Source organism: Piliocolobus tephrosceles, chromosome 13 (genome assembly GCF_002776525.5).
Source record: "Piliocolobus tephrosceles isolate RC106 chromosome 13, ASM277652v3, whole genome shotgun sequence".
Classification (NCBI taxonomy): domain Eukaryota; kingdom Metazoa; phylum Chordata; class Mammalia; order Primates; family Cercopithecidae; genus Piliocolobus; species Piliocolobus tephrosceles.
Window position 1 is genome coordinate 13,221,576 of NC_045446.1, and position 21,948 is coordinate 13,243,523.

A 21,948-nucleotide genomic window follows, 5' to 3' on the forward strand; every position below is an offset into this window, starting at 1 on the left:
GACGAAAAATACTAGCATCACACCAAAGGAGGGCCATTAGATATTAAGTTATAAGATGAAGTCGTGATTATAAACTGAAGCACTAACTTTGATGACAAGGAGTATACATGTGAATTATTTCTTCACATACAGAAAGTGATGATACAGTGTTAACATTCGGTTTGTTGTCATTTTATTTTCAGTAAGAACAAATTGAGTGCTCAGCATGCCCTTCATTTTTTTGTAAGCTAATTAGGTAGCAACCACAATTGAGTATGCAGGTTGGAGGAGACGATATTGTTTTTTCCTAATTTAATTCCATTAACGGGGGCAGTGAGGCACTTGGGTAGATTCTGCATGTTAGTCAGAGTCTTCAGATTGCTGTTCCTCTTTTGGACCACATGAAGTAGAAGTTAAATTCACATCTTCTTTATATGAATTTGAGGAAGCTGAAGTGCTTGGCTGCACATCTTGTTCTGAATCTAGATGGGACAAATGGCCTACACACGTGTCTTGTACTGAGCTTTGGCCAGAAGAAGAATGAAAATCTGGCTTCATGTTTTCTGATTGCAGGTCTCCTGAGGCTTGTCCTGTACATTTCATGTCCTCTGGTTTGATGTCTCTAGTATACATATCTCCTTTCTGTGTAACTCTGGATTGAAGGTCTTCTTGGTCTTTATCTTGACTGGCTTGATATTCTAGGTTATGTTGGGCTGTTGTGTGCTGGGTTTGGACTTCGCGGTATAGAGCTATCTGCTTTAGGGCTTCTTTCTCTAATGGATCCTGTGTTTGCCAGTGCTGCATTTCAAATTGCCATTCTCTTGCTTTATAATCTTTGTTTCTCCAGCCTTGAGTTATCCATTCAGGGGATTTTTGGCCAAAAGATTGACAGTCTTGGGTTGTCCAGTCTGGAGACTGCTTTTGTGGGTATTGCCAGAATTGGTATTGCTGTATTTGGGATTCTGAATCTTGGCATAACAGTTTTGGCACTTTCTCCACCTGAGCTTGCTGTCCTTTGGCTCGAACATTTTGGGATTGTCCTTTCGGGGATTTCTTCTCTTGGGTCTGCTGGTCTTCGGTTTGCTGATCCTGGATTTGCTTCTTTGAGGGTTGCTCCTCATCAGTCTGCTGGTCTTTAACTTGTCCATCTTTAGATTGTCCTTCTGGGTGTCGTTCCCCTTTGGCTTGCTGATCTTCAACTTGTTGATCTGGGAGTTGCTCTGTAGTTTGATTAAGTTGAACTTGCTTATCTATGGAGTGCCTCTTTGGGGATAGCCAGTCTTTGATTTGCTGGTCTAAGGATTTCCGCTTTGGAGATTGCCAGCCTTTGCTTTGCTGATCTAAGGAATGCCTCTTTGAGGATTTATGGCCTTTGGTTTGCATGTCTAAAGAATATCTCCTTAAGTATTGCAAGGCTTTGGTTTGCTGGTTTAAGGAATGCCGTCTTGAGGATTTTCTTCTATGGAATTCCTCCTGAGATTTCCATTCTTTGGTCTCTTCCATAACTTCTGATCTAATATCTTGATATGACATTTGTAAAATTTGCCGGTTTTGAGGTTCAGTGTTTTCTGGTTGAAGATCTGGGGGCTGCTGAAGTAGCTGTTGTATTTTAGGGAACTGCACAATATGGGGTGTTGAGGCTTCAGGTAATATGGCGTGCGCTGATAGAGCTTGGGATAGCATATCTTGGGAAGGTGTGTCTTGGGGTGGCATGTTGTGGGGTGATGTGTCTTGAGATAGCATATCTAGGGATTTCATGTCTTGGGATGTCATGTCAGGAAACAGCATATCTTGAGATGGTGTGTCTTGGGATAGTATGCCTTGAGGGGGCAGGTCATTAGCTGTCAGATTATAAGACTGTTTGTCATGGGATGTTGTAGACCTAGATGGCATGGATTGTTCTGACAGGCCTTCTACTGGTAGAGCTTGGGATGGCAAGTCTTCAGGTGACAGATATTCGAGTTTTAGTATAGAATGGGATGGAAAAACTTGGAGTGACACAGCTTGGTCCTGCGGAAACTGGGTTTGCATTTGGGAAGGTTGTACAATAGCAGATTGTAGATCTTCATCTTTCATTTGTTTAAATGTAGAGTCGAGCTGAATGGGCATATTTTCTGAGGGCTTTTCCTCTAATGTAGCAGGCAAAGGTTTTAGTTCAATTTCCTCCTCTGAAAATTTGGGAGATGGAAGGATACTTTGCTTTTGTTCATCTGGCACAAATTCCGTACCTTTATTACCTGGTTGGGAGACTAAAGGACTTCTAGAGAGTCTTAACTTGAAGAAAGCATAGCCTCCAAAGAAAACAGAGTGTGCATTTGTTGTTGAATCATCACTGGAAAACTCTTCTTGAAGCTCAAATTGTAATTGAGCATTTTCTTCTGGGGCAGGTTGTTCACTATTTTGAGTAACATCAGAAGGCAAGAAAAACAGGACCTATAAAACCAAGGATGAGGGTAATTAATATGACAGAATCATGTCTGATTTTTTTTTCCAAGTTACTTTTCATCTCTGACTTAAGACAGTAGATAGGAAATAACATCTAAATGAGAAGGCAGAAAACAAATGCCAGCCCTGCCTTTACTATCAACTTATTGGTATTATTTTAGAAAAGTCATCACCTTTTAGTTTTTCAAATATTGAACCGAGGAATTTGATTAAGATTGCCTCAAAAATTCCTCCCATACTTAATATTATAAAGCTTCTGAGACATTTTATATCATCTAGTCAATATTCATATATTCATGCTTAATCTGTAGTGGTTTATTGATCACCTAGATGAACTAAATGCTGGGAATCAAAGACAATTATATGTGGGTTTTTCCCTTAAGGTGCTCACAATTATCTGTACATCAACATATAAATAGATAATAGTAATACAATTCAGCAAATGCAATTATATAAATAGATACTTAGTGCTTTATGGAAACATAGAAGATGACCTGATTCTGAGACAACCTGGAAATGCTTTACAGAAGAGGCAATATTTAATCTGTGTCTTAACAGCTGAGTAGGAATTACTCAGGCATAGACGGTAAGATGAAATAAGACAGGAGTCAGAATCCAGGTAGAAGCAGCAGTGGAATAGCGGGTACAAAAACACAAGATTGTGATACGGCATGGTGTGATGGCAGAGGGTAAACAGTTAGATATTGCTGATATTATTAGATGGTATGCTAGGCTAGGAAGTTTGGACTTTCCTTTACAAATAAGAGAAAGCTATTGGAGTTTTTGAAACAGCTAAGTGACAGCATCTGATACAACCTGCAATGCTTTCCATTAGTTCTCATGTTATTATTATAATTTTTAGGAGGTTGTTACTGCAGCACAACCTGCTGCTTTTTATTCTGACTCCATGGATTACACCTTTCTGAGGTAATTCATAGAGTCAGAATAGACTACTTGTTCTATTTGATGAAGTGGATCAGAACTCAGTGATTAAATGAATTAATTATGCTTACCTCGTTGGCTAATAGCAGGCCTAGATTGAGAATCTACACATTCTCTTACATAATACATTGTATTTCCCACTCTCCTAATTAGTTTTTCACACCTATATTTCATCTCTATTGAAGGACTATTTATGTGAGTATAAATGGTACTTTGGAAGAGATTTCTATATTTCTAAGAATCCTCAAACTTTTGTTTCATGTGAATTTTAATTTATTCTTTCATTTAAAAAGAGGTTTGGAAGAATGAATTATAGTTTCTCTGTTTATTCAAGCTCTTAAGTGCTATGATTTTAAATTTCCTCATCATTAATGAGAACTCAGTGATTACCAGATGCTAGACAAAGTTCCAAAGTCATCCCAAAGAATTAGTATGACATCCCTATAAAGTTATTATCCTTCTTTTAGAATTGAGGCAACTGAGGTTCAGAGATGTTAAATAACCAGACCAGTATCATAGAGCTGTTTACCTGGAAGGATTTAAACATTGTAGTTGAATCCAAGGTCTTGTGCTTTCCTCTCTGATCTATGCTTCTTGTATTAATAACTTCACCTACTTCCTACTTCAGGATGGCTATGACTAAAGACCATATGAAATAATACTTTCAAGCACAGAAACTGGCACAGAGAAATTTCTCTGTAAATGTAGAGTTCACTTTTCCTTTCCTTTTCTTGAGATCAAGGTACATATTTTATTATTTTTGAATCCCCTGTTGTACTTTGCACGTTACTATGCCATTAGTGGATTAAAGATCTGTATTCACTGAATTCAATTGAAGAGCAATTTAGTGTGAGTAACTTACTTTAATATTGTTTCTAAAGGGCTTAAAACAGGATTTGTACTCTCCTCTAGTTGTATTATATACAAATAATGCAATAAAGGTGAAAGCATAAGATGAAAAATGACAAAAGCCAATACCCATTCATGATTTTTAAAAATCTGCATAACAGAGTAAATTTGCTCTGTAAAAAACCTACAAATAACATCATATTTAAGAGTGAAATATTGAACATTTTCATCCTAAGATCAAGAACAAGGAAAGATTGACTATTTTCATCACTTATTTTAAACATTGTATTGGGGGCTACACAGTGTAATAGGGCAAGAAGAATGAGGCATGAAGTTTGGGAGTAAAAATGTCTTTATTAATATTTAAAATGGTTATCTACTAAGAAATTCTAGGAACTCTATTTTAAAAAGCTATGGGAACTAATAAGTTAGTTTAGAAAGGTCATAGTAGACCAGTATATAAAAATAAATTACATTCCTATATGTAGGAATGAACATTTAAAAGTAAATTAAAAATACCATGTACAATATCAAGAAAAAATGAAATAATTACAGATAGATTTAACAAAGTATGCATAAGACTTATACATTGAAAATAATAAAATAATGCTGAGAGAAATGAAATGAGATGTAAGAAAATATTGACATGTTTCATGGACATGGATCAGAAGACTACATATTACTAGGAAGTAAATTGTTTATAAATTATCTATAGGTTCAGTACAATTCCAACCAAAATCCCAGCAAGATTTTTGTAGGAATCAATAAACTAATTCTAAAACTTATATGGAAATTCATATGACCTAGAACAGCCAAAACAATTTTGAAAAAGAACAAAGTTGGAAGATTTACACTATCTGATTTTGAGAATTACTCTAGCACAATTTTAGTGGGGCAGAAGAGAAATCTCCATAGAGAATTGAAAAACAATAGAGAAAATCAATGAACCCAAATGTTGATTCTTTTAAAAGATCAACAAAATTGATAAACCCTTACTGTACCGAAAAGTAAAAAGACAATAAAACAACTAAAACAAGACATAAAAGTGAGGACATTATTACTGACCTTATAGAGAGAAAAGATATTGTAAAAGAATACTGTAAAAAATTATATCCCAAAAAATCAGATACTGTATAAGAAATGGGCAAATTTCTTGCAACACACAAATTACCTAAAATGATTCAAGAAGAAATAGAAAGTCTTGACAGATCCGTAACAAGTAAAAAGATTTGTAATCTAAAACTTCCCAACAAAGGAAACTTCTGGATCAGATGGTTTTACCAGTGAATTCCACCAAAATGTAAAGAAAAAAAAATTATTCTCAAACTCTTCTGAAAACTTGAAGAGAAGGGAAATTTGCCTAACTCATTCTATGAGGCCACCATTACCGTGACACCAAAACCAGATTATGTCACAAGAAAAGAAAATTACAGATTAATATCCTTTATAATGTAGATATAAAAATTGCCAACAAAATATTAGAAAAGGATTATTCTATGATGAAGTGAAATTTATAAGCAAAATACAAGGATGGTGCAATAAGAAAATCAACAAATGTAACACATCACATTAATATAATGTTGGAAAACCCACACACAATCATCTCACTTGGAGTAGAAAAGGCATTTGATGAAATGCCTTTCATGAGAAAACCTCTCATAAAACTAGGAAGAGGTGCAAAATTCCTCAATATGTAAAGTTTATTTATAAAACACACACAGCTCATATCATATTCAGTGGTGAAAGATTAAAAGCTTTCCCCCTAAGATCAGGAACTGTATAAGAATGCTTTCTTTCAGTGCTGCTATTCAATATTGTATATTGTATATTCAATATTGTATAGCTCTAGCTAGAGCTATTAGAAAATAAAAGGAAATAAAATTCATCCAAATTAGAAAAGAAAAGATTAAGGACATCTCTATTTTCAGATGACATGATTTTCCTATATAAAAAATCCTCCCAAATCCACAAGAAAGCTACTAGACCTAATAAAGGAATTCAACAAGGTTCAAGATATAAGAGCAACCCACAAAAAATCATTGTTGTTTCTGTGTAACAGCAATAAACAATATAAAAAGAACATTTAAAAAGCAATTTCATCTATAATGCCACCTAAAATAATTATATACTTTAGAATAAATCTAACCAAGGGGATGAAAGACCTCTATGCTAAAAAATACAAAACATTGCTGAAAGTAATTAAAGACCTAAATAAATGAAAAGGCATCTTGTGTTCATGTATAAGAAGATTTAAAATTGTTAAGATGTCAGTGCCGCTCAAAGAAATATACAGATTCAATACAATTTCTATCAAAATTCCAACAGTCTTTTTCTCAGAAATGGAAAAATGGATCCTCAAGTTCATATGGAATTTTAAGAGGCCCTGAATAGCCAAAACAACAATGAAAAAGAATAATAAAGTTTGAGTTATTATACTTTCCAACTTTGAAACATACTATAAAGCTACACTAATTAAAACAATATGGGGCCAGGTGCGGTGGCTCATGCCTGTAATCCTAGCACTTTGAGGCCGAGACAGGTGGATCACCTGAGGTCAGGAGCTCGAGACCAGCCTGGCCAATAAGGTGAACGTTGTCTCTACTAAAAATACAAAAAGTAGCCTGGCATGGTGGCACATGCCTACAGTCCCAGCTACTCGGGAGGCTGAGGCAGAAGAATTGCTTAAACCCAGGAGGCAGAATTTGCAGTGAGCTGAGATCTCACCACTGCACTCCAGCCTGGGCGACAGAGCAAGACTCCATCTTAAAAACAAAACAAAATGAAACAAAGCAAAAAAAACCAATATGGTACCTGGCATAAGGGAAGATATATAGACCAATGGAATCATTCAGAAATAAATGCTCACATATATCACATATATAGTGAATCAATTTTCAACATAGACACCAAGAATATTCAGTGGGGAAAGGAATCTTTTCAACATATGATGCTGGAATAACTGGGCATCCACAGGCAAAAGAATAAAGTTGGACCCTAACCTTATACCATATACAAACATTAATTCAAAATCAATCAAACACTGAGCCTAAGAGCTAAAACTATACATTTCATGGAAAAAAATTGGAAGAAATCTTCATGGCAATTTGGGAATAATTTCATGGATGTGACAAGAAAAGCACAGAAAACAACAACAAAATAATAAATTAATTATACTTCATAAAAATAAAGAACTTTTGTGCAACAAAAGGTCATCAAGAAAGTGCAAAGACAACCTACAGAATAGGAGAAAATATTTGCAAATCATTTATCTACTAAGGGACTAAGATCCAGAATATATAAAGAACTCTACAATTCAACAACAAAAAACAAACAGCCCAATTAAGAAACAGGCAATACCATAAAAAAAATATTTCTCCAAAGAAGATGTATACATGGATGCTCAACATGAAATCGTTAGGTAAAAGCAAATCAAAAGCACAAGATACCACTTCATACCCGCTAAGATGGCCGTTATGTAGGGCTGGTGCAGTGACTCATGCCTTTAATCCCAGCAGTTTGGAAGGCCAAGGTGGAAGGATGGCTTAAAGGCAGGAGTTCAAGACCAGCCCTGACAACATAGCAAGACCTTGTCTCTACAAAAATAAAAATTTATCTGGCTGTGGTGGCACATGCCTTTTGTCCCAGCTACTTAGGAGACTGAGACAGGAGGATCACTTGAGCCCAGGAGTTTGAGGCTGTGGTGAGCTGTGATCTTGTGCCACTCTAGCCTGAGTGACAGAGTCTTTGTATAAGAAAGAAAGAAAAAGAAAGGAAGGAAGGAAGGAAGGAAGGAAGGAAGGAAGGAAGGAAGGAAGGAAAAAAGAAAGAAAGGAGGGAGGGAGGGAAAAAAGAAAAAGAAAGAGAAAGAAAGAAAAAGAGAGAAAGAAAGACAGAAAGAAAAAAAGAAAAGAAAAGAAAAGAAAGATGGCCATGATAAAAACAAATATGATCCAGCAATCCCATTACAGGGTATATATTCAAAGGAAATGAAGACAGTTGGAGAAACATTTGTGCTCCCATATTTATTGCAGTGCTATTCACAAGAGCCAAGATAAGGAATCCACCTAAATGCTTATCTACAGATAAATGAATAAAGAAAATGTAATATATGTATATTATACATACATTATATATTACATATATAATGTACACACACACACAAACAGTGGAATACTATTCAGCCATAAACCAGAATGTAAGTCTGTCATTTGTGGCAACATGAATTAACCTGGAGGACATTATATTAAGTGAAATAAGCCAAGCTGAGAAAGACAAACACTGCATGATCTCACTCAGATTCGGAATCTAAAAAAGTTGATTTCATAGAAGTGAAGACTAGAATAGTGGTTAGCAGAGGCTAGGGAAGGTAGGGAGGTTGGGAGGACCAGGAAAGATTGGTCAATGGATATAAAATTATAAACAGGAAGAATAAGTTCCCACTTACTATAGATAGTAAGAATAAGATCTATACATAGTAGCGTGACTATAGCAAGTAACAATGTAGTGTGTATTTCCAGGATATATAACAATGTAGTGTATATTTCCAGGAGGCTCGAAGAGAAAATTTTGAATATTGTCACTACAAAGAAATGATCAATGTTTAAAGTGATGAATGTGGTAATTACCATGATTTGATCATTAGAAAATGTAACATGCATTGAAGCATCGCACTGTACCCCATATATAGTACAATTACCATGTGTCAATCATAAATTGAAAATTGAAAATAATTGCTCTCCTTTTTCCCCTGTTGGTTGGTATTGATGGAGATGTGGAGAAATTTAAATCCTTGTACACTGCTGGTGGAAATGTAAGATGGTGCAACCAATGTGAAAAACAGTTTGGCATTTTCTCAAAACATTAAACATAGAACTTCCATATGACCCAGGAATTTCACTCTTAGATATATATCCTCTCTTAGGATATATATTCAATATCCTAAGAATTGAAAACAGGGACTTGAGGAGATATTTTTACACCTATGTTCATAACGGCGTTATTCACAATATGCAAAAGGCAGGAATTTCTGTGTCCATCAACAAATTAATGGCTAAGCAAAATGTGGTATATACACAAAATGGAATTTTATTTAGTCATAGAAGGAATGAAATTTTGATGTATGCTACAACATGGATTAATCTTGAAAATATTATGCTTATTCAAATAAGCCAGTTAGAGAAGGACAAATATTGAAGAATTCCACTTATATGAGGTAGCTAGAAAAGGCAAATTCATAATATAGAAAGTAGGATAGAGGATACCAGGGGCAATCGGGAGGAGAATCAGGGAGTGATTGTTTTGTGGTACAGAGTTTGTGTTGGGGATGATGAAAAATTTTTGGGCATAGATAGTGGTGAGAGTTACACAACATTATTAATATATTCAATGATTTGAACAAATGGCTAAAATGATAAATATTCTGTCATATATATTTCACCACAATGCAGAAGAATTACTCTAAAGATACAGAAATTAAGAGAGTGTAGAATACGTGGAAGGATAGACATATTGGCCAGAGGAACAAAATAAACTATCCAGAAGAGACCTAAAATAAGTAATAAGTAAATTGATTTTCAACAAAAATACCAAGGTGCCGGAGGAAAGCATTGCATTTTCAACAAATGGCGTTATAACAACTGGATATCTCCATGAGGGAGAATGTGCATTAACTTCTAACCTTACCCTACAACTGTATGCAAAAGTTAAGTTAAAATGGACCATACATGTAAACACAAAAGCTGAAATGATAAAACTTCTGTAGGAAAAGATAGAAGAAAACCTTTATGACTTGGGGGTAGGGAAAACTTTGTTAAACAGAACACAAAAAAACCCCATAACCGTAAAAGCAAAAACGATAAATGGAACTTCATCAAATTTATTTTTTCGAAAGAAGCTTTTGAAATGAAAAGGCAAATCACAGAATGAAACAAATATGTGTAAGGGATTTGTATTAAGAATTAATTAGGCTGCTATAAGGCCAGTAAGAAGAAGATATTCCAATAAAATTCAGCTAAATATTTGAACAGACATCTCAAAAGAGGTTACACAAATGGATGATAAACATATAGCAAGAGTCTCATCATCATTAGTCATCAGGGAAATGTAAATTAAAACTACAATGAGGTGCCACTACATACGCACTAAAATAGCTAAATTATTGATAAAACTGACAGTTTCAAGTGTTCATGATGACATGGAGCAACTGTCCCTCTCACACATTGTTGATGAGCATGGAAAGCAATACAGCCACTTTGACGAACTGTTTGATATTTTCTTATAAAGTTAAACATCTGGTTACCATACGATCTCGCAATCAAATCCTAGATGCAACACTCCAGGAGAAACGAAAATATGTCCACATCAACATATGAACTCAAATATTCTCAGTAACTAATTGATAATCGTTCAGAACTTTAAACAATCTAAATACCCATCAAAAGGTAAATGGACCGGGAGCAGTGCCACACACCTGTAATCCCGGAACTTTGGAAGGTCGTGGTGGGTGTATCACTTGAGCCAAGGAGTTTGAGACCAGCCTGGGCAACATGACAAAACCCTATTTCTACAAAAAAATACAAAAAAAAAATTAGCTGGGGGTGGTGGCGCACGCTTGCAGTCCCAGCTATTTGGGAGGCTGAGGTGGAAGCGTTGCTTGAGTCCAGGAGATTGAGGCTGCAGTGAGCCGAGATAGTGCCACTGCATTCCAGCCTGGGTGATAGAGTGAGATCTCGACTCAAATATAGAGTGAGATCTCGACTCAAAAAAAAAAAAAAAGGTAAATTGATAAACAAATTGTGATGTACCCACACATAAAGGGAATGGATTCTTGATAGAGGCAACACCATGGATGACTCTCAAAAACATATTTCTGTGTGGAAGAAGCCATAGAAGCCATATACAGAGAGTACTTACTTATGATTCTGTGAGTATGAAATTTTGGAAAGTCAAAACCAATCTAGGTGATGAGGACATTGACTGCAAAGGGGTTCAGTGAACCTTTTGGGATGATAGGAATGCACTATACCTTGATTGTGATGGTAGCTCAACATAGGTACATTTTGTTGTTTATAAATGATACTTCTATAAAGTTGATGTAAACAAAAACAGAGAAATGAAAACTCCACGAATCACAAGGCCTGTACTGGTATTTGGGACTTAGCAGGCAGGCTCTGGAGACACACCACGAGGGTCAGAATCCTGATGTTATGTGATACTGGAGAGGTTATTCAGCCTCTTTGTGCCTTACTTCCTTCATATGTAAAATAAAGATGTTATAGTTTTGTTAAGATTAAGTTGGTGCTCAGTGATTAAAACAGTGACTGACATAGTCAGAATTCTGTAAATATAAACTATAACAATTATTATAAATACTATGTAGTATCAGTATTAATAGTTTTTTCCCCTACCTCTTTTCTGGTGGTAGAACTGTGTCACACATCTTATGATCCAAGAATACACACCCCATGTCACAGTAACTTGGGATCCCATTAAGTCTGATATTACATATTTTTGGCAGGGACATAAAGAGCTATGTCTGAACAAAGATGACTGAATATAAAGCAGATAGTACAAGAAGTGAAAGCATAGTTGTTTCAGATGGTGGGGTGAGCTTCAATCTTAAGCTTGCCCCTCTCTGACCTTCCTAAGTTTAGATGTTTTACTTCAGCATCTGAGCTTGCTGCTCTTCCTGCTAATAAACCAGACATCATTGTGTGCAGTATCCCAACAGGAACAGGAACCTGTTCTCTTAATAATATTAAGAGACATCAGAACATACCTCATCTGACTGTGTCCAGCACTTGCTTCTAAAGGATGCAATAGTCACAGAGATGCTGAGCTCTGCTATGCTGATGATCAGTAAGACTGACAAAATTCCCTGCAAATAATGAGGAGAAATAAATGGCATTTGAAATGAGAGTGGTTATTTTAAATATGTAAGCTGAGAACCCCTTACACTGTATCACCAAGTATGGGAAAACCATATTTTGGATGGTTCTGTAGCCATCAGACATTGCACAAGTTTCATCTTATGTCTTTCTGATAAGGCAGGGAAAGCAAAGTCCAATGTCCATGGGAGCTGGGCAACCATTGTGAACTAAACAAGGAGAGAGTAGAGAGTAATAGCATTCGTAGGAGGCATCAATCCCAGCCAATTGTTATCATGTAGGAACATGTATACCATAATGCCTATTTTGTTTCTTTTTCCCTAAAGAGCCAGATAGAACATACATACAGGCTGGATGTAGCCCACAGATGGCCATTTTGCCCATTTTGCTTTAAGGTAATGTTTAGATTGAGAAGTAACATGGTACCTTATGGTGCCTCAAAAGTTTAAACTATGAAGACAGAAAGACCTGGGTTAAAGTGGATCCAAGGTCAGCCGGGCGCGGTGGCTCATGCCTGTAATCCCAGCACTTTGGGAGGCCAAGGCAGGCGGATTAACTGAGGTTGGGAGTTTGTGACCAGCCTGACAAACATGGAGAAACCCCGTCTCTACTAAAAATACAAGAGTAGCTGAACCTCTTGGTGCATGCCTGTGATCCCAGCTACTCGAGAGGCCAAGGCAGGAGAATTGCTTGAACCCAGTGTGTTTCTGCATCTTGGTTTCCCTGTAGTACACCAAAAATCTTAGATATTCAATATGTGTTGGTAAAACTGAAATGTATGAAGACCCCATTGTATGCAATTTACTCACTTTCTCCATTGAACAAGATATACTGGGTCTTGGATTTTGTGGAACTTACATCATGGTAAGGGAGGCAGACAATAAGAAGTAATTAGATAATTATTTACTTAACTAAATTGTGATAAATGCTGTGAAGAAGGATTGCGAGCTATGCGCTACTATAATGGGGATCTATGCAGATATGAGCGTAGAGGTGTGGTCAGGAAGAACTTCCTTATATTTCAGTTGAGATTTATGTATGAGGATGAGTTAATTGTATAACTGGCCTGGTGACCCTTCAAAGCAGGAAGAAGCTGATCCTATGATCATCTTGGGGCAGTGGATACTTGACACATTAAGGGATTCTAGGAGGTGGCCAGAGTGTGGAGTGAGAAGAATGAAGTCCTGGAATAATGTCAGAAAGGTAGGTAGGATAGGTGTTACAGGGTTTGGTAAGGCCCTTCAGATATGGGTCTTAATCATCAGATGTTTTACAGGAAGCCATTAAGTAATTGCTCAGATTTACATTTTTAAATGATTACTCTGGCCACAGTATAGAAAATAGATTGGTCTTTAAGACAGGGGTCAGCCCAAGAGACATCTAAAGCCCACTGTTTTGGCTCTTTTAGCTTATGATGTTTGGGTTACAGCAAGAAATTGTTAAGTTATATAAGTGAGAACCAGGAAGAGACTGTTCATGGTTCTGTATGCAGGTAACTAATCTTGAAATATCCATCCATGGAGAGTAGGAAACAGCAGAATTCCCTATATCTGAAGATTTAACCCTTTCTGTATATACAAGTTCTTCCTTGTATATACCAACATAACAAACAGTAGTAGGCTTCTGTCCATTCGGCAATGGCCAAGAATTACAATGTTGTATCATGTTCTTGGCCCAGTTAGAACAGAGTTTTATTGCTTATGTTGTTTTCTGGCTTTCTTTAGTAATCTCTCATAAGTCTAATTTTAGAATTTATCTCAGAACACATGAGCGGTTCCCTAGGACCATTTCACTGAGTGATTGTGAGGATTAAATAAACTCTTGTATTCAGGAGCTAGGTTCTCATTTCTTATTTACTGAGAAAGACCATTTTCTGTGATTCCACTTTATTTCCCTTCAGCAGATTCAAATATTCTTCAAATTATAGAACCCAAGCCTCAAGATATAGCTGATAGGAATAAAATAAAACCCCAGGACTTGCTTAGGGAACTAGAGAGAAAGGCCTATTGGAGTCACTGACATGCTTAAAAATAATGTCATTGATTACTTGTTAGATAAATACTTTAGATTGTGCAGACAATTACATTTCCTGGTAAAAGGTCTCTCATCTGCTTTAATGAACCAAATTGCTACAATTATGTGAAATAATGTATGTCTTAAGCTTATAAAAATCCTTACTTTATTAAATGACTTCTAAATACCTTCCCCCACTGTATTTTGATCTTAGTGTTATTGAGCAAACTTTTAGATCATTTTGTTCATTTATGCTGAAACAGTAAAATTTAATTCAATCTGTGTCCATAATAATTGTATTAGCTAAACCTATTAACTATTTAACCGTGCAAGGTACTGTTTTAATTTAAGCAATCCTCACAACAACCCATGAGGTAAGCATTCTTATTATGTTCATTTTCCACTTGAGGAAAACCAAGTCTTAGAGGGAATACAATATTAGGCCAAGGTGACAAACTTAGGCGAACAGGACTCAAGTCCAGAAAATACCGCTCCTTAATCGTTGCAACAATAACCCCACAGTACCTTTCTCAACCATCAGTTCAAATGCTCACACAACTTCAGTTAATGAAATAAAAATCAATGAATCATTACATCACGGACACAGTTCACATAAGATTTTAGAGATTCATCATGCAAAATAAGACCACTTACAATGAAAAGAGTTCTACCTAAAACACATATTTCTTCAGTGGAAGATGTCTGGCAGTACTTGTCTTGATGTCTATAGCTGAGAATGATTAAAGTAATCCCAGTTATCGCAACCAAGGAACTGATAACATTCATGCTCATGACACCTTGACCCTGAAAGATAGTTAAAAAATAATAAAATAAACAAAATTGAAACCAAAGCAAAAATACCTTGTAAGAAATTCTTAATGCTTTTATCTTTCCAGATACTTCTCAGGGAAGAGTTGTTCCATCAGGTCAGTATGATTGGAAGGCTTAATAAACTAAATTCTGATTCATTAAAGTCAAGACAAACTAAGTTTTAGAATAGGCCAAGGATGCTCTATGGCTAATGCTAAAGAAAATGTTCACTTCATCCCATTTTATCTCATATCCCACCATCTTTCATAATCTGGAAGCAGTACAATGTGTTAGCAAATATATTTGCTTGGAAATGAAACCTCATTTCAAGTCCAAGTTTCACTAGGACCTTATGCAAGCAACCGAATCTCTTGGAATCTCAATTTCTGCCTTTAAAAATGTGAATGTGTCACCTTTTAGGGTAGTACCCATTTATTCATTTATTTCATAAATATTTAATGTGCACCAGATACATGTGAGTACTGCATTAGGCCCTGGAGTCACAAAAATGAACAAAAGAGGTGACATCCTGCAATCACGCAGTTTACAGTCATTCCCTGGGAGAATTCAAGTGATAATCAACAGAATCATGAACATTTAAAGATGTTAACCTATTTGGACTGGAGTTTAAAAGTGTTCTTTCTTGAACTCAGTGTTCCAATAAGAATATTTCACATTGCCCCACCCAATTTATTTTATTCATTCCTATTTTTTGGGGGGGAGGGAAGGGCGGGGCATGTATATCTGAGTTCCTTTCAAGGAAAGGGATCATCCGATTTGTTCCTTCCTACCCACTCCCAGGACTGATATCACTCTTTTAAAGGAAAAATAAAGAAAAGCTTCCCCTTTCCATTCATCAGGTATTTGCTGTACCTTCACTGATTGTCTTATGACTACTGTGGTGGAAAATACAATGATGCATTTACACAGCCAGTCCTTTCCGGAACAGTTTGTGGCTTGACGTGGCAAACCTCGAAAGTGTACTTGTGACTTAATGTTTACCTCAGTCCCAGGTTTTTAATTGCTAATAGGCACTTTGGCAGAAAAATGCACAGGAACATATATATAGGCCATCTCTCTCTTGGTCTTTAGCCCCCTTGTTTTCTCAAGGCTCTATTTTGGCTCCCATAGGACATTTTACTGACTAAGATCTCTAGATAATCAATCCCTCATGTGTATTGGGCTTGACAAAGAACATGCCCAGCCTAGTCTCTTCTGATTCTCATTATACTTTTGTGATGTAGGAAGGACACTTGTTGTTATCCCCATTTTACAGATAAATGAACTTCAGGAAGTAAGTGACTGTGAGCAATCACTTTCACGGTTTGTGAAAGGGCTGTGATGAAAAGTCAGGTCTTCTGATGCCTGGATCAGCATCCTGCCCCCATAATTCCTGCCCATCTCCATCTGCCTAGCTCTCAGTGAGTCAGGAGTAGGTTTTCCTTACCCATAGTCTATTTCTCAGCTCTGGAAGGAAGTTAATACAGGGAGAACACCATTTGGGGCTTCATCTGCATTGTCTGCATGTATTTCCATAAGCAGGGGTGGAAACATTTATTCCCCCTCCCCTCAGAATGTCTCTATGGCTTGTAACTATCCCTAGAGGAAATTGGCAGAGGACCATAAGAACAGAGTTAAACTGACTTTCAGAGAGGCCCACATCCCCAGGACCTTAAACGAGATCAGAGTGGTTAGAAAGGAGTATGAACATTTAAGCATCATCATGCCTTTTATAAGTAATGTCTCATTAAACCCTCAAAATAACCCTTGGGAGTAGGTACTTTTCCCTTCAGGTTAACACAGAAGTGAGTGGTAGCCTTGGTTCAATCCTAGAACAATCCAGCATCAATGCCCAAACTCTTTTTTCCAGACCTTGGACAGGCTCTAAAGAAAAGCCTCGGTTGGTTTTGGAGATAGGGCTAGGATTGGGAGGAAGAATTACTGAGATCTTAGGATTGGGTTTGGTTAGAGCGAGGTTTCTTAACCTTGGTACTATAAACATTTTTTGTTGTCTAATTTTTGTGTTGTGGGGAGGCTGCCCTGTGCATTTTAGATGCTTAGAAATGTCCCTGGCCTCTACTCACTTGTTGCCAATAACACCACTTGTAATGACCAAAAATGTCTTCAGATGTTGTCCAATATTTCTGGGTCCTGGGAGTGCAGGGCAGGGAATTACCCCTAATTACAAACAATGAATTACAGGGATGCAGAATGGTTTCCAATAAACAACTCTTTTAGTTTACTTGACCAGGGAAATGGGAACCAGTGTAAGAATGTCTATGGGGGAAAGAGTGGCACTGGCAAATAGGGATGATCTGAACTGCAACTTTGACGCATACAGATTTTCCTGACAGTTAACTTTACTAAAGGCTTTATACATAAAGATGAAAGAAAACAATAGATTTTAAAATTTATGTAGTTTAAGTGACTTACCAGAATTTTTGACTTCTTATTGGTTACTGTGTAATATCCTGTAAGAATAAACTGTTAAGAAGACAAGAGACAAAAGTTAACAGGTGATGTGTTTGACCACCTTGCAAGATAATTTCTCTTGGATTCACAAAATATCTGTTTGTGAATCTCCAAGACCATCCAATTTTTCCACCTGAGCATCAGGGAGTAGGGAAGGTAGGCATAGGTAGGGTAGGAAGAAACTCTGCTGAATTCACTCAGCACTGAACAAGCGCTCTCCGCCAGGGTCAACTGGGACAAGCAGGCTCCTCTAAGATCCAGAGGACACCACCCAGATGTTTGGTCCAACTGGGGCTCCAAAAAAAGATTCCTGAGCTCTGGGTCTTGAAGAGAAGAGGAGGAACTGTGCCTGTTCTGAGCAGGTGAAGGGAGACTTTCTCAAGGAAGACCCCTCTAAAGGCTGATACGGGGACTGATATCTAGTATAGTTATCAGAGTCCCTCATTTCCCATGAGCGTAGAGCCTAGTGCCACCTCAGGAAAATGAGAACTCTGTCACTCCATGTGGAGCCCCTTACTTTTTTAATGTTCTGGGGATGGGAACCTTCCCTGTGGGAACTGACTTGGACCTTGGGGACATCTGGGTCTTAGAGTCCAAGGATCTGCAGCTGACTTGCGGAGATCAGAAAGTTACCTTTGATACCTCCCTCCACTTCACTTCCCACATTGGATTGCCAAGTCCTGTCACTTCTACCTCCAAGTCACTCTCAAGGCTTTCCATCTCTAGCTGCATTGCCGCCAAGCTAGTTCAGGGAAACTCCTTCCTCATCCACGTGATTGCAGCCTCCTCTCATTGGATTCTCCTAAGTTTACTGTTATAATTGAATTAATTTCTCACTCGAAAAACACAATGATACTTCAACAAGTCTTCAAATGTCTCTATCCTCTTTAAAAATTTTCAGTGGATTTCCCATGCTTTCACATTGAAGTTCCATGTTCTTAACATGACTAAAGTGTTGGCACAACCTGGTTACACCCTACCTTTATAGCCTCATTTTGTGCCATCACGATAGATTCGTTGGTCTTCTTTTGGTTACTCTTTCCCACATCAAGCCCTTGGCTCATGCTTTATCTTTGCCAGGGATGCTTTTCTCCCACTTTGCCTAGTGAGCAGCTGTGCAGAAAGCACTTCCCTGACCTCCGTGGTCAGGTGAGTCCTCTATTAAACCTTCACATGGCACCTGGAACTCTTCTCTTAGCGCACTTGGCACAAATGTAGGAACAAATATTTGGGGTTACTTTTGGCTTTTTCATGTCTAGTCTCCCAGTTAGATGACAAACTGTCTAAATCTAAGAACAATTCACCACTTCTCTCAGAGAGGAGCTGTTTTCCAGTATTCTCACTCTCAGCACCTAGGATGCTATCGAAGACACGGTATGTGCTCAGTAAATATCCTTTAAGTGAAAAGTAGAGTTTTCAAAAGCAGCAGACCAGAACCTCATTTTAACTCACACATGCAGATTACACAGAGTCACACTGGGACAATTCTGTTGTGAAATGAGAAAGTGAGGGGTTGGTCTGTTTGATTTTCTACAGTATGGCGTGTACAGTTTGAAAATCATATTGAATATTACATTATGTATATTGGGAAAATGAAAACACTGCTGGTTGTTTCTGAAATGCACATTATAGAAAAGGCATGGAATATTTCTGTTTATCAAAAGAGACTATGGATTTTTAATAGTCAGAGATAGTGGCCTAATTTATTCATTATTTTACCTATTTGTTCATTGATTGATTGATTGACTCATTCATTCGTTCATGCACAGTATGTGTCAAGCATGATTCTAGATTCTCAGAATATAACAACTAAAACAGACGGTAATATTGCTGTCTTCTCAGGAGTGTGTGTTACAGTAGGAGAAGCTCTAATGAGTCTGTCCCTAACTTTTATGGCACAAAATTAGGAATCCAGGCTGTGGGGAATGGATAGAAATAGCACTGTACTAAGTATAATATTTATGGCTATATGATTATCTAGATGAGTGCCACTCATAAAATTGTCTCTGGGGCTAAGAAGGAGGATGAGCAATGATAATCTGAAAATTCTTTTAAAGCTTTCAGAGTCTGTGATTTCATGAATGCTAGCTAGATATGTTTAGTTATTCTCTACTTTTGAGCTCGGTTTCCTTATTTGCAAAGGAGAAAGTAGGATATTTGTGCATCTAGTCTCCCGGGTTAGTAGTGAGGAGCAAATGTCTTACTATACACACAAAGGCTTTGGAAATTTTTAAGCACCTGAGAGTAGTTATTACAATGATGATGGTAGTGCAATGACCAAATGGAGTCGCTTCTTTTGCCATGAAGGGAACTGCCTTTTTTGGTCTCCTGGAGGGCCATATCTATGGAATTCATTATCCTAGCATGTGAAGCAGTTCAAATCTATCTTTATAGCAATTTCTCCAAAGCTTCTGAAGTACTCACAATAAGTGCTCCCCAAAATGGATATCCCGTGAGGACAACAAGGGGAAATCTTTGGGAGAAACGGATGTAATTAAGTACAAATATAGTTCCAAGGCCCACAATGATTAGAGCAAGCAGGATCTGGGTAGCCTGTGAGGAGAGAAATGGGTACATGAGGTTACAAGTATCCAAGCCCCTGTGGGCTACCCCAGGTCCCTCAGGGTGTGCCTCCATGGCACACTTTTCCCTCCATCCAAATGCCTTCCTCTCTCATTTGTCAATCATTCTCAGATTGTTAAGAGACTCAGTTCAATGTGTTTCCTTCCCACTTTGCTTGCCTGGATCCTTCAACTTCAAATCCTTCACTTTTATTCTTTATTATTTTCTCTCCTCCCTGGTGTTACCAATTAATCTTGTATCAGACAGATTTGAGTACATGTCTGACTACCCCCAGATTATAAGCTTCTTGAGCACAGGGACTACAAACTATTCATCTTTACATTTTTTTCTTCTGTCTCACCTGTTTCCTATTATTATCCTAACAGCCCCCCACCCCCTGCATTTTCCAGCATTCAGTATAGGCTTTTGGAATTGGGGCTGTTCCCAGTTGTCTAAAAGTTTTAAAAGTTTGATGAGTGGAGAACCTGGGATGAGCTTGCATTTCACCTTCCATTCATCCAAGGACCCGACTAGGGAGAAGAATAGCCCAGTGGGCCTATCAGCTTGCAGGAGTCTGCAGGGAAAAGAATAGCAGCAGTGGTTCTCAGGCCGCAACTTCTCTAGCAGTCTAGATTTTGTCCCCAGGCCACATCTCTGGGCCATGGCACCCCAAGTAACGATTTTTGCTGTTTGTACAAAGGATGGAGGCTGTGCATACAGCTCTCCCCGGGTGCATTTGTGATGAAAAACGTTTTGTATGCTTTATCATTTGGTTCACTGTGGAGCTTTGAATATGGATTTTGAAGCACTCCCAGTTCCTTTAAGAGAACGAAGGGAAAGTCAAACCTCTGCACTTAAGGTTTCTTAGCTTCAAGGGAGGTTCCACCACACCCTGAAGTCACTTCCTCAATGAGATATTTTAAAAAATCATACTAGTTTCTTGCTTCCCCCTCTGCTGGGATTCAAAGATCAGTACTAATTTCTCATGAAATGTGAAGGGGGAAAAGTAGAATTAACTCCCTCCCTGAAAATAATAGCACAGAGGTATCTCTGCAGACATACATGAATCAATGAGCTTCTTTCCTCCCCTTTGGGAAGATCTATTGATTGGAGAGGACTTACCCCCAAGACTCTTGGCTCTCCCTTCAGAAAATCCAGCAGAGAGCTATGAGGTCTGTAGGGAAATGCAGTCCATACAGTTTCATTTGGTTTTATAGTGATGACGTGAGTTGGCCTTTTGTCCTGGGATGGTGACTCCATGATTCAATGGCAGAACTCTAGTAAAAGAAAGAGTGAGCAAACATTGCTGCCCAGATCATGGTCTACCTCTCCACCAGAGTCACAGGGAGCCTTTAGAGATGAGCCCTTAGTGATGACTCAGTAGTAGAACCTCAGAATCACAGTTGAGTCACAGAGTTTTAGAATTCTAGAGCATGCCCAGCCCCCCATCTTCCTGGTGAAAAGTACTGTATCCAGAAGACTTACTCTCTTGTCAATTTGCTTACAAACATATGGTAAACACAGAATAAGATGGTATATACAAAACAAGTCTTTACACATACGTTCATGAGTTATAAAGGAACTAAAACTTATGGAATATTTCTTATGTTCCAGGAACTGTGTAGAAGGTGTTTTGTTTGTGTTGACATGCACGAACATTTATTCCCTTAACAGTTCTACAATGCTGAGACTGAGGAACAGCAAGGTTATGTCACCCAAAGGCATACGGGACGGGGAAGGGGTAAACTCAACTTGCCCTGTCTCCAAAATCTATGTTTTTTAAACTCAACTATGCTTCTGCCCTCCTTCGAAAGGAGTTTCTCACTTTTACTTGATGAATTTTCTAACTTACTGTTTAACCATATTCCTCTGTATTATAAAAATCAGTAGTTAACTTTGAATCTCAATTTTTTTCCATCTTTATTGAGGTATATTTGACAAAAATTATATATATTTAGGGTGTGTTACATGTTTTGATATACATCGACAT

At 37.6% G+C, this 21,948-nt stretch overlaps 1 protein-coding gene across 1 annotated transcript; it reads right to left on the reverse strand.

Moving 5' to 3' along the window:
* Nucleotides 1-722: 722 nt before the first annotated feature.
* MS4A14 (membrane spanning 4-domains A14) lies at nucleotides 723-21,218 on the reverse strand. The gene is given in 7 exon segments (XM_023215502.1): nucleotides 723-905; nucleotides 907-2,412; nucleotides 11,993-12,091; nucleotides 14,769-14,918; nucleotides 17,358-17,408; nucleotides 19,821-19,949; nucleotides 21,081-21,218. Coding segments are annotated over 7 exon segments (2,145 nt in total). The 3' UTR covers nucleotides 723-833.
* Nucleotides 21,219-21,948: the final 730 nt, after the last annotated feature.